This window comes from Phycodurus eques, chromosome 2, assembly GCF_024500275.1.
Source record: "Phycodurus eques isolate BA_2022a chromosome 2, UOR_Pequ_1.1, whole genome shotgun sequence".
NCBI classification, from domain to species: domain Eukaryota; kingdom Metazoa; phylum Chordata; class Actinopteri; order Syngnathiformes; family Syngnathidae; genus Phycodurus; species Phycodurus eques.
Window position 1 is genome coordinate 16,188,318 of NC_084526.1, and position 13,364 is coordinate 16,201,681.

The 13,364-nt window shown below is 42.1% G+C and overlaps 1 protein-coding gene across 1 annotated transcript; it reads left to right on the forward strand.

Annotated features, from left to right (window-relative positions):
- The first annotated feature begins 2,124 nt into the window (after positions 1 to 2,124).
- Positions 2,125 to 5,268, forward strand: LOC133415602 (UDP-glucuronosyltransferase 2A3-like). The gene is made up of 2 exons (XM_061701754.1): positions 2,125 to 2,146; positions 3,746 to 5,268. Exon 2 carries the CDS (start codon positions 3,796 to 3,798, stop codon positions 5,266 to 5,268), a length of 1,473 nt encoding a protein of 490 aa, XP_061557738.1. The 5' UTR covers positions 2,125 to 2,146; positions 3,746 to 3,795.
- The last annotated feature ends 8,096 nt before the right edge of the window (positions 5,269 to 13,364 follow it).

Below are 13,364 nucleotides of genomic sequence, written 5' to 3' on the forward strand. Positions count from 1 at the left end.
TTCTCAAGCACACAAGTGGCCAGTATTGGTCAACAATAATGTATAATTGACCCGACAGAGATGTGACAACAATTTCAAGACAGAATTGGCAGCATGTTACAAAGGAATATTTAGTTAACTGTTTCAGAAGTTAATGTCAAGAGGGAAGAAGCTGTTGGAATATCTGGTAGTTTTAGTTTGCATTGTTCGATAGCGCCTACCTGAGGGAAGGAGCTGGAAGAGGTGGTGACCAGGATGTGGAGGGTCCACGTGGATTTTGCATGCTCTTGTCTTAATTCTGGCATCGTGCAAGTTCTCAAGGGTGGGTAGGGGGGGACCGACAATCTTTTCCTCAGTTTTGATTGTCCGTTGCAGTCGGAGTTTGTCCTTTTTTGTCGTAGCACCAAACAAGACTATGATGGAAGAACACAGGACTGATTGGATGATTGCTGTGGAGAACTGCCTCTGCAGCTCCCGAGGCAGGCTGTGCCTCCTCAGAAGGAAGTAGCAGGAAGTAAATCCTCTGCTGGGCTTTTTTGAGGACGGAGTTGATGTTGATCGCCCACTTCAGGTCCTGAGAGACTCTAATTCCCAGGAACTTGAAGGTCTCGATGGTCGACACAGGGCAGTTGGACAGCGTGAGGGGCAGCTGTGGCGAAGGATGCCTCTTGAAGTCCACGATCATCTCTACAGTCTTGAGCGTGTTCAGCTCCAAGTTGTGTCGGCCGCACCACAGCTCCACCCGCTCCGCTTCCTGTCGATACGCAGACTCGTCACCGTCTTTGATGAGGCCGATGACTCTGGTGTCGTCTGTAAACTTCAGGAGTTTGACAGACAATCCAAATGCTCAACAAAAATGTATGGGCTAGTCCTTATACAGTGTGCCAAACCTCTACAAAGTTTAGTTTTTCCCTAATTCAGCTAATGGAATATGTCCGATTGACCAACAACTATCAATCAACAGTACAAACTCCATCCATCCAAATATAAAGAAGTTGAATGTACTGCAGTATGGTGGAAATCTTTTCGCCACCATTTGATTTGTTGTTTTAACAATGCTATAATGACCTAATAATTAGTATGTTCATCAATATAGGCCGTAGTAAAATAGTATCTGTAGGCTGTATGTGTGCAGAGAATAGTGATTTCTAACAATGCTGCTTCACCATGTGCAGAATAACAACACATGACAAAGGTATTTTGACCATTTTTCATTAAAAAACAAAAAACCCAAAAAAACATGAAGGTAGTCTCTCCTTTTTTTCCACCACTTCCGCTGCGAATAGCGAACTGTCCTTGTGACTTTGCTGGTCAGTGCTGCCCCCAAGTGTCCATTTTACAAAATAACATCATAAAACGGTCCATCCATCCATCCATCCATCTATTCTCTTAACAATTTATAAGTGGTCACTAGGGTCGCGAGTGTGCTGGCGCCTATCCCAGCTGACTCTAGGCGGCGTACACCCTGAAATGGTCGCCAACCAATCTCAGGGTTTATGTAAACAAACAACAATTTGCAGTCACATTCACATGTACGGACAATTTTGAGTCTTCCATTAACCTACCATGCATGTTTTTGGGATGTGGGAGGAAACCGGAGCACCCGGAGAAAACCCACCCAGGCACGGGGAGAACGTGCAAACTCCACACAGGCGAGGCCGGATTTGAACCCGGTCCTCAGAACTGTGAGGCAGACGTACTAACCAGTCGTTCACCGTGCTGTCCATAATGCGATTTGTTAATTTAAATTATACAGAATGGAATAAAACAATTACAATCAACCAAAAAGGGACTCTTCGATGGAAGGAAACAAAATAAATACTAGCTCAGCAAAACACGTGTTTTGTGAGTATCACATTAACACAGCTGAAATGGTTAAAAAAAAAAAGAAAAAGAAAAAAAAAGGAAGTGAGGTGGACACAAATAGCCAGCTTATAGCGCATGGGGTTAAAATGGTAAAAATCGGAATGTGTATGTATGTCACTTAAAATCGCTTATAATGCTATGCAGAGACCTCAGCTTATAGCATCCTTCACGTCCCATTCGGATAGCTTTTCTAGCAACATACAATACCTAATCAGTTCCACCCCCGATACGGAATATGCAGTAGTTCAACTTTACAAGCAACCTTTCCCCTTTGCGCTTTCCTTATCGCCACCTGAGTGTGTAAAACCATGAAACTACAATGTCAAAGTCCTGCCTGGGCTGGAGGTGCAATGACAAACACGTGTTCTCTTTAGTTGAAGGGGATCTCTTGACGAACAAACTACTCTGGATGTTAAATGAGGTAATATTGACTTTTTGTATCAGCTGCATCCTGAAGTGGTGCACATGCAGGTTGGATATGTGTGTGTGTGTGTGTGTGTGTGTGCGTGTAACACTCAATGTTATGTTGGTGTTACTCTCATGGTCTTGATGCATTCAATTGTACATTGTGTACCAAATGATTATGCATGTAGGATTTAAGTGGAAAATTTCACTTCATTGGTCCGAAAATTATAATATAGTTACTACAAATAATGTATACTCAGTCATCTATCTACAGTATGCCAGCAACAGATAGTGACGGGCAAACTTATTAAAAGATCTTCCTCTAGATTACAGAAGGTAGAATTAACCTGTGCATCTACCTGTTGTCATGAATTCATGAAATAATAGCTTTGTGTTCGATTAAAGAGGCCTACATTTCACACTGAGTTAGTAAATTTATGACTAAATTGAGATGAACAAGATCATCCTTATTTCAGTATAAAGTACAGTTTATACACGTTTTATGTTATTTTTGTTTGTTGGTGTGCTGTGAGATCTTTCCAAGACCCCTATCTCACTAGTCTGGAGACTAGTGGGTGACCTGATAGTGACTCGAGTCTCCTGGAGACTTAGCTGCGGCGCCAGGGAGTCGCGATGAAATCGAACTTGTTTCTTTTCTTATAATGTTTTTATGATTGTGAGAAGCCAAAACTGAAATCACTATTAAAATTTGATGAGTTGCCAAGCCCATACGTTAAAAGTCTGAACTGTTTGTCTGAATTGCGAGTTGTTATTAAGCCTGTACGTCTGCATTAATAAATTACATGTGGACACCTACTGGTATGTCTTGCTCTCTGTTGGCTTTCCAGCTCCGTGTTTATGTTTTTTTTTAAACAATATACAATATATATACATTATATAGGCCTATATCAGAAACTTCCAGGTAAATTGGTCTTCACCTTGTCTGAAGATGTCCCCAACACATCGTCCTGGTGAGAGCACAAGCAATATTTTGGTCTCCCGGCGACTGATCACCCTCGGCAGTCTTGGCGACGTCTCCGCAAGTAAGATAGGGGTCTAATGTAAAATATGCGCCTGGGCTCAATAAAGGTTGGGGAAACACTGGTTTAGATCACTGCTATCAATCTCAATGAAGTTTAATAATTAGCTGAGCTAAGCACAGTGAATTTGAAACTGCTTACATTGTTCCGCATTATCAAGATGTACGTTGTTACTCATTATTAAGTCACAGTTTTTATGTAGCCCTGGGGATAAAAGGATCTGTCTGCTGACAAAGAGCGTGCAAATGTCCAATACTTTGCGAAAGGAATGACGACATAACATATTTCTTAGGTGAGGTCATCTGTTGAAACAACGTATGTGATTCCAATACCAAACAGGTTTATTCAGATGAGGGCATTTTTAAAGGAAAGTCTCTGTCTTCCTGATTGTAGAGTGAAGATGCTTTGGTCCTGGGTCTGCCTCGTGTTTTCCACTCTCTGTGTGACTGTGACGTATGGCGGCAAGGTGCTTGTTTTTCCATTGGATGGGAGCCACTGGGTGAACATGAAAGTTATTATTGAGGGACTACACTCCAGAGGCCACCAGGTTGATGTTATACGAACGGACGACAGTTGGTACATTAAGGAAAAGTCCCCACTCTACACCTCCATCACACTCGACGTGGAGTCGGGCTTCAACAAAGATTTCATTGGGATGTTTGTGCAGCAATTACTGAAAATCCAACGGGAAGGGAACTTCGCCTGGACTCGTTTTAAACTGGAAATGGAGCAAGGTGAAAAAGCCTCGATGATGCATGAAAAAACTGGCAAATTGCTGGAGTGGATTTTTGAGAATAAAACCTTGGTGGAGTCTCTGCAAAGCGCCAAGTACGACCTTGTTCTGACAGACCCAGGCATGCCAGCCGGTGTTATTTTTGCCCATTACTTGAAGTTACCTCTCGTTTTCAACGTGAGATGGACCAGTCACGGCGAGGGCCATTTAGCAATCGCGCCATCCCCTCTGTCATATGTGCCCATGACAGGAACAAAACTTTCTCATAACATGAGATTTTTTGAAAGAGTTCTGAATGTTTTGGTGTTTATCTTTGGGGAATATCAAATCTCAAAGTATGTAAAACCACATTATGAAGGCATAATCAAAAAGTATTTAGGCCCTAATGAAGACTATTGTGCACTGTTCCAAGCAGCAGACCTGTGGCTCATGAGAGTGGACTTTGTCTTTGAGTTTCCTCGCCCCACCATGCCCAACGTCATCTACATGGGGGGCTTCCAGTGTAAACCTGCCAAGCCTTTACCGGACCACCTGGAGGAGTTTATTCAGAGTTCTGGAGAGCACGGAGTCATCATCATGTCTCTGGGGACTCTAATCGGAGAACTTCCCGCCGACTTAGCTGATGACATCGCGGGCGCTTTTGCCAAGCTCCCCCAGAAGGTCATCTGGCGGTATAAAGGTGCTAAACCTTCCACTCTGGGCAACAACACTCTCCTGGTGGACTGGATGCCGCAGAACGACTTGCTGGGACATCCCAAGATGAAACTCTTCGTGGCTCACGGTGGGACAAATGGTGTCCAGGAAGCGATTTACCACGGAGTTCCAATCCTCGGGCTACCGCTCATTTTTGATCAGCGAGATAATCTGTTCCGGATAGAAGTGAGAGGAGCAGGGAAAGTCGTGGATATATTCACCATGGATCAACATATTTTCTTCCAGAGCATACAGGAAGTCCTGACTGATCCGTCCTACAAGAACAACATGGAGAGGCTGTCCAGGCTGCACAGAGATCAGCCCATCCCGCCGCTCGACAACGCCCTCTTCTGGATTGAGTTGGTCATGAGGCACAAGGGTGCAGCTCACCTGAGGACAGAGTCATACAAGCTGCCCTGGTACACTTACTATTCTCTGGACGTGCTCCTCTGCTTAGCTGCTGTGGTACTGCTTATTCTCAGTGCTCTGAGCACCTTTATTTGCTGTCTTTGCTCCAAAGTGTGCTTGAAAAGAAAACATAAACATGATTGAAGTAATCTAAAAGTCACTTGAAATGTGAGATGCAGAAGATACAGGCGAATGACTACCAATTAACTTCACAAGTTCGACCTTATCATAAGACAAAATGTTCTGTGTGACGAATCGACAGTGTTGCAGAAATCCTTTTTGTACTTTTGGTGTAATCCAGCTAACGGTATCTGGGCTACGATTTGCACAGGAAGAAGGACTAAAGACCATAGGTGGGAAAACCGCACTTTCACGACCATAGGGCGCACCATATTAAAAGGCGCACTCTCAGTTACGGGGTCTATTTCTGTATTTAACACATACATAAGGCGCACCGTATTATTGGGCGCAGGCATGGTAAAACATACGCTAGCTTAAAACATACCGTAGCATGCATGCACGCTAAAACAATGTTTTTAAAAAGGCAGCGGGAGCAAAACTGAGTTCGGTTGTACTCTATTTAACCATGTACTCAGGTTATTTTTTGATCAATCCTCATCCACAAATCCATCAAAGTCCTCATGTTTTGCATCCGAAATGAACAGCTGGGTAAATTCTCCAACAAACGCGCCGGGTTCCCTCTCGTACTCGTCGGAGTCAGTCTCGTTGCTGTGCGGCTCCTCAGAAATGATGCCGGCTTTCGCGAAAAGCTCGGAGAACAGTCAAAGCAGACACCTTTGCCCAAGCATCCACAATCCATTCACATATGGTGGCGTAACTCGCCCGGCATTGCCACCCTGTCTTACTAAAGCTGTGTTCGCCGTCGGTCATCCATGGCTCCCATGCCGCTTGCAACTTCATTTTGAACGCCGTTTACACGGATGTCCAGCGGTTTGTCAAGCCTCCCGGAATGATGGCAAGCTCCAAGTTATTGCACTCAGTGGAATGGTGACTGTAGAGACGCTTCTCCCGGCTGTTCTTTGCTCATTAATCCATTGGCCACCTCGCTTGTTTCCACGTTTAGTTTTTCTTTTTTTTCCGCGGAAACTCATCTTCTTGACTTGGCGAAGCTCGTTTTCCTGCTTCCTCCACTTGTGAACCATGGTTTCGTTCATCTTGAATTCTCTCGCGGCTGCTCGATACCCATGTTCCGCCGCGTAACTGATAGCTTGCAGTTTAAACTGTGCTTCGTAAGCGTGTCTCTTCGTAGGTGACATTTTCGGGGGTCCTTAGCCAAACCGATGTTGTTTTGTACAATGCACACCCCGGAAATGCTCCCAGTCCGTCAAGTGGTAAAAAAAATGAAAATTAAATAAAAAAAACGCTACATACCTACTGGGGGCGTGGCTTTAGCGTCCTACTTCACGCACCCTTCCCCTGTCCTCAGCCATGTCTGCTTTTCCTCTTTGTAAGCAGCGTGTCGGCAGGAAATGCTAGAAATTTTTTTTTATAATTTTTATTTTTTTAAAGTCAAGCGGAGCGCTCATCACCCAACAATATCTATAGCCGTTGGAACTCGGTGCACACATAAGGCGCGCCGCATTACAAGGCGCCCCGTCCAGTTTGGAGAAAATTTAAGACTTTTAAGTGCGCCTTATGGTCGTGAAAATACGGTAAGTCACTGTATGTGCAAGTCATTAATAAATATCAAGTCTTAATCTTCAAGTTTCATATCAGTCCTAAATTACTGTAACAAAAATGAAACAAGTTGAGTCAAATCATCACTTTAAGTAAGTCAGAAGTGCACATTGGGCACTTTTGTGCTCATTGTCTGTACTGTACGTAACACATTCACAATCACATAATTTTTTTAATGGTCCAAACCAGTCTCCTTACGGTCTATTACTTGATTGTCCTCTCAGTTAAATGTGTAACCAACATAAAATGTAGGTAATATTTGGCCATCCATTCTTGGATATAAAATTCAAGTCACTTATTTGTCTTTGCGAGTTGTACAGTGACGATGATGTTTTAGTTGTTGTGTCTCGTAGTTGTAAACCTTTTCGATTTTATCAAAAGCATAATCCTTGAATCCAAATTGAATTATCTTCAGCGCTTTCCTCATGATACTTGTTTCATGTGGTAGCCACTGCATGCCGCATTGCAACATAATGGTGGGGTCCCAGATTTGTGTGGACTCCACAAAAAAACAAAAAACATTAAAAAAAAAAGACCTATTTGCAAATTCTGATTTTCAAATGTAAACAAGTAAGTAAGTGTCAAGTCATGGAGTACAAGTCTAGTTTTAGGCACAAGTCCGAAAATTGGCGACATTAGTCTGTCACATGACTTGACTGGAGTTCCCACCTTATGCCAATGACGACCAAGGAATTGCAGGTTACGTCCATCCAAGTACTGTCTAAAGAAAGTCAATAAACTACAGGAAGGTGCAAAAGTCTTATGTTGCCATTAAACTTAACATAACACAATAACAATGTAATGCATTACAAACTAATCAGTAGAGACCTCTGCCAAGGCCAAACTGTCAAAATGCTGTGGGGAGGTGGATGCTTTCACTGATGTCTGAGCTGATTCATACATTTATTTAATTGCTAACATTGACAGGCACATATTTAATATATATCTTAATTGATATTTTCATTACGTAGTTGTTAGTAAGCTAATATGTGTCTGTTCACACAATATTCAGATAGTGTGCAGTAGTTCAAATGCCTTTTAACATTGCCTCTTTATAATGTGCAAAATAAATGTAATAAAATGGCATATAAAACCATGAATGTAGTTGATACTTTTCTTTCTTCTTTGTGCTGTTGTATTATAATATACTTTTTGTATGATGTAATGAGTGTGAGTGTGTCATTGTGTCCAAGGAAAATCAATGAATGGTTCAAATATCATCCAATTTTATAGAGATTAGATCTTCCGTCTGTCCACTACATACAGTATTCTTCTTAAATAATTTCCTTGATTAAATTTAGTACAATACAATGTTAATAATTAAATTCTACAAAACATCATGTTGTCATGATGACAAAAATAGTATAAGGGACTTTTACCTCCCAAAGGGAGCGCTATATGATTAAGTCTTGTTTTGGAGTTCACTGAAGGGCAAAAAAATGTTTTTTATTGTTAATTTGCATTTCCCTGGTGTTGAGGGCCATTGTAAAAAATGGCAGGAATACTGACTGGGTGATTTACAGTAATTTTTTCTGCATTACTATTTATGTGTTTTTCCCTGGTGTAAAATTCAAACTGAAATGGGAGATGGAGTACTGCAGCACAATAAAAAATAAATACATCAACAAATAAACAAACAAATAAACAGCCTCGACTGGTTGGCAAAAATTGCCCAAGGTCAGCTGGGATAGGGTACAATTCCCCTCCAACCCTTATGAGGCTAAGCGGTGTAGAATATGGGTGGATTAGTAAATAAATAAATACAGTCATCAATCTCTCTCTCTCTATATATATATATATATATATATATATATAAACACAATTAAATTTGTATTTCCCCAGTGAAGCGTAAATTTCAAAGACGAGAGAGCGCACTCGAGTGCAAAAAAACCTCTATAAATAAATGCGCCTTTGTCACCACAGTATTAAGTGATATTTCCCTTAAGCAAACAGTGGAGGAAGTATTCATTAGTATTCTCCCTGTGTAAAGGTCAATTTTAAACAGTAGGGGGAGTACTAGCAAATATATAAAAAACAAAATAGCTGCTGCTATTAGGTCAGACAACACTGACCTAATAGCCCCTCTTATGAATTTAAATTACTATTTTTGTGTGAGAAATTTTAAAATTGCCACACTGATGCTATACACTATAAGCACAAAATCCCTGATGGTTGTGTATTACAAAAATAACTTCTTTTATTACAAAACAATCAGAAAAAAAAACATTGAAATTCTTTAACAGAATATATCCCTGTGGTTAGTGACATTTATAATTCATCAGGTACAGGACTTGTTTTTCTTTTCTTTTTTTTTTTTTACATCATCCGAGGAAGGAGAATTCAGATAAAAAAATGTTGCTCATATTTTCTCCTAAATAGTTCCTTTTTCTTCATCATTTTAACATTGGTCCATGTTTTTGGTCCATGTAGTGTTCGTATTAGATGCTTTAAAACACACCGCAGCACAGTTCCCTTGCAAGGGAACTAAGGCTTGCTTCTTCAAGCGGTCTGAGTCCGCTGAATGTGGCCACAGTATTTTAGTATGGTTGGGTTCCTGGGGAAAGCGTCTCAAGATGTCCTGGTCCGCAAAGAGCTCATTCTCAGGACGGTGAGCTCGGCGACGTCGGCATCCTGCAGCTCCTCCACTTCCTGTTGGCAACTTTGTCTGATCACGTACACGACGAGACCCACGCAGATGACAATGAGCAGGACGATTCCTAGAACCTGCAACACAAGAGGATAGAGTGGCTCGGGAGTCACAGTATTACTTGCAACAAAGAGGAGAGATTGTACAGAGCAAACACACAGGGAATGGAGGAGTTCTTCTGACTAACAGGGCAGCGACTCATACACTTATGCTAAACATAAACCATCTGGTAAACACAAAAGAATAATTGTTGATCGTTACTTAGAACAGGGCATGCAGAACAACCGGGTAATGAACCACATGATGCTGTACCAAGTCAAAACCAATGTTGTGCGATCACATGTAGAAGTCTATCCTGCTGAAATTCACTAAATAATTTGTCAGAGGGTTGATGAATATGTTATCCAACTCCAATGAAGTTGGGCCCTTGTGTAAAATAAAAACAAAACAAAAATCATTTCAAAAACTTTTTTTAACCAATATTTCATTGAATATCCTACAAAGAGAAGATATTTCATGTTTAAACCGATAAATTGTATTGTTGTTGTTTTTGCATATATTCATTCATTTTGAATTTGATCCCTGCAACACGTTCCAAAAAAGCTGAGACAGATGCATGTGTACCACTGTGTTTCATCACCTTTCCTTTTAATAACACTCAATAAGCGTTTGGGAACTGAGGACACTAATTGTCGAAGCTTTGTAGGTGGAATTCGTTCCCATTCTTACTTGATGTACAACTTTTATTGGTCAACGGTCCGGGGTCTCCGTTGTCGTATTTTGCCCTTTATAATGTGCCACACATTTTTAATGGGAGACAGGGTCTGGATTGTCGGCAGGCCAGTCTAATACTCACACTCTTCCACTACAAAGCCATGCTATTTTAACACATGCAGAATGTGGCTTGGCATTGTCTTGCAGAAATAAGCAGGGACGTCCCTGAAAAAGACATCGCTTGGATGGCAGCATATGCTGCTCCAACACCTGTTTGTACCTTTCAGCATTATTGATGCCCTCACAGATGTGTAAGTTATCCATGCCATGGGCACTAACACATCCCCAAACATTCACAGATGCTGGCTTTTGAACTTTACACTGATAACAATCCAGATGGTCCTTTTGCTATTTGGCCCAGAGGACACATGATTTCCAAAAACAATTGAGCCTTTCAGGGATGCTCCTTATATTCCCAGTCATGACATTCCCCTGTATCCGAATTTACCTGCTAACCTGTGGAATGTTCCAAACAGGTGTTTTTTGAGCATTGCCTCTGTTTCAACTTTTTGAGAACGTGTTGCAGGCATCAAATTTAAAATGAGAATATTTGCAAAACAACCAATAATGTTCAACAATTTGAACTTTAAATATCCTGTCTTTGTAGTGTATTCAGTTGAATTTTTTTTCAGTTGAGTTTGTCAATTATTGTATTCTTTTTTTATTTTTTTATTTTACAAAACATTCCCGCTTCTTTTGATTGGGGGTTTGTATATTACCGTAATAAACATTGAGTTAATTCCTTACAAGAGGAGAGATTTCTCAGAGCAAACACGCACGGAACGCAGTATACAAGGTCTGCGGACGAACAGGGCAGTGATTTATACACTTAAACTAAACAGAGTTGCCTGGGGGTCACAAATGTATAATTCTTGATTGTTACTTAGAACAGGGTGTGCAAAATAACCGTGGGTCAAATCTAAAGACTCACCTGTTCTTGTAAATGTCTAACCTAGTTCACTTAATCTAGTGAAAGGAGTTTAGGAGGTCCACTTACCTGAGAGAAAACAAAGAGCTGCTGCGAGCGTAGCATGAGCTCTTGCTGGGGGACAACTCCGTCACTTATTGGTTCGCACCACTTCTGCGGAGCCGCCCTGTCCACCAGCACAAACCTACCCTCCCAGTCTGTCATAGCGCAGGCGAAGTACTGTCCGTCCAGGAAGAGCAAAATGAGCCAGACGACGGCGGGCACCACGCTGGAGAGCGACACGCTCCGGTGGCACCACGCGTCGCAGCGGCACCCCTGGATGATGAGCATCAAGGTGAAGGCCATGACGGCCGGGATGATGAAGAAGGCGGACGAAAACACGCCGTTCCACGTTGGGTTGCACGGACACTCGAACTCCAGCTCCACCAGCTTCTCCAGTCCCATGAGAATGAAGCCGAACGCCACGTTGGAAACCAGCGGACTGTTGCTAAGTTCGTCTTTCAGCCTGGTAAGCCATTGTTGTCGACTTTCCATACTAGACGGGCTCAAGAAATGAGGAGAGTCGCCGTGAAAAGCCCCAAAGAGGGTCCCGCGTCGTGAACACATTGGCAACGGCTAAGTGATGCGTGATTAACGCAGGCAGCCCTAAGTTCTCCCCCTCGGGCAACATGCCGCACTTCCACTCTGATTGGTTTCGAACAAAGGAGGCGCTGACATCTCCGCAGCTCATTGGCCGGGCCCAGGTTTCAGGTGGGGTTACTTTTTAAACAAACTGGAGGGAGGGCTACAGAGCGGAGCACAAAGACAACGAGGATAGGGGGGTGGGGGGGCGGGGGGGGGGGGGGGTCGCATGTCGGAGTATCGCGCTAAGTCTCTTCAAGTAAGGAAGATTGCAGTTGACTCACCATCGGCTTGAAAATTTTAATTACAGTGATCCATTCTAGCCCCAGACCACATTATTAGGGTCGGATCAGCGACCGCTGTTGCTCAACTGGTCTTATTTCCAGGAGAAAATAAACAAAACAGCAACAATAGATATCTTTGTTTTATTTGGGCTCTCTCATCTATTTCCATCGTAACCTGCAAGAGTACCATAAAACAGTCAGCGGGTGTTTGAAAATAACCTTTAACAGCTACATGGTAACGTTTTAAATGTCTCTGGCCACTGAGAACTTAATAAACATTATTTGTCACCTCCCATTACCAACGCTAATTCAATGTTCAAAGCTCATTGTGACAAGAGCAGTTATTAAAGCACACCGGGGATGAGAAGCCCAGTGAAAGTTTAAACCATCATGGAGCTACTGGGTAGTGGTTACTGAGGTTGGGCATCGAGAATTGAGAACCGATTGGACCCCGGACTAACATTCCGGCTCTCCCGTAATCGTTCAAATTAAAAGGTTTTGGTTCCCAGTTTCGATACCTCCAGTCCACCGACCCCGTGGCCAACGGCGGCGGTGAAGAAAAGTGTGTCTTAACTTTGTTAAAATAAATGACCAGTCGCCTCACTGTAACACTTGGAATAAGATTATATTGTGCAAAGGAGGCTTTCGCGATGTGTAGAAGTTTGACGTGCTCCCTCCCACTCCGAGCCTCAGCCTACTTCATTGAAGTCAACTGGGTGAGTTTGAAACAATAAAATACATCTAAGCCAACACTGAGGCAACTAACAAGTTAAACGGTGGGTTGCACTCTTGCACTGATGGTGTTTAGCGTTCATCTTGGTCTTCGAACCAACGTAAGAGCTGATGACAGACACAAAAATAAAATATAAATTAATTTAACATACTGCAAATAACATAGTCGCATTACAATCTGAACATTGAGCTAAAACTTCACCAAAGGTCAAACTGGCAACTTCACATCAAAATGAAAATTCACATAAAATTTGTCTCACAGTATCACAAACAGTAACCTTGCCCCATCGATGGGTAGGTAAAGGAATCAAGGTTTTACAGAGCATTTGGTTCCATTCATGACTCTTTTTCATGCCGTCTCGTTTTGCTTTCGTTTTCACCGGTGTCAGGTTAGCTTTGGTGCCAAAATGCTGAGTAAGCACCCTTCAAAATAAAATGCTACATGCTTAAAACAGGAAGTCATGTTAAAACTTGCACATATAAACCATTTGACGTGACAAAACAGTCACAAATAACTATTTTAACAATGCTAAATGTTACTTTTAGCTGGAAGATT

Excerpts from the sequence above, each read along its gene's own strand:
- LOC133415602 (XM_061701754.1), top strand. The coding sequence starts at position 3,796 with ATGAAAGTTATTATTGAGGGACTACACTCCAGAGGCCACCAGGTTGAT.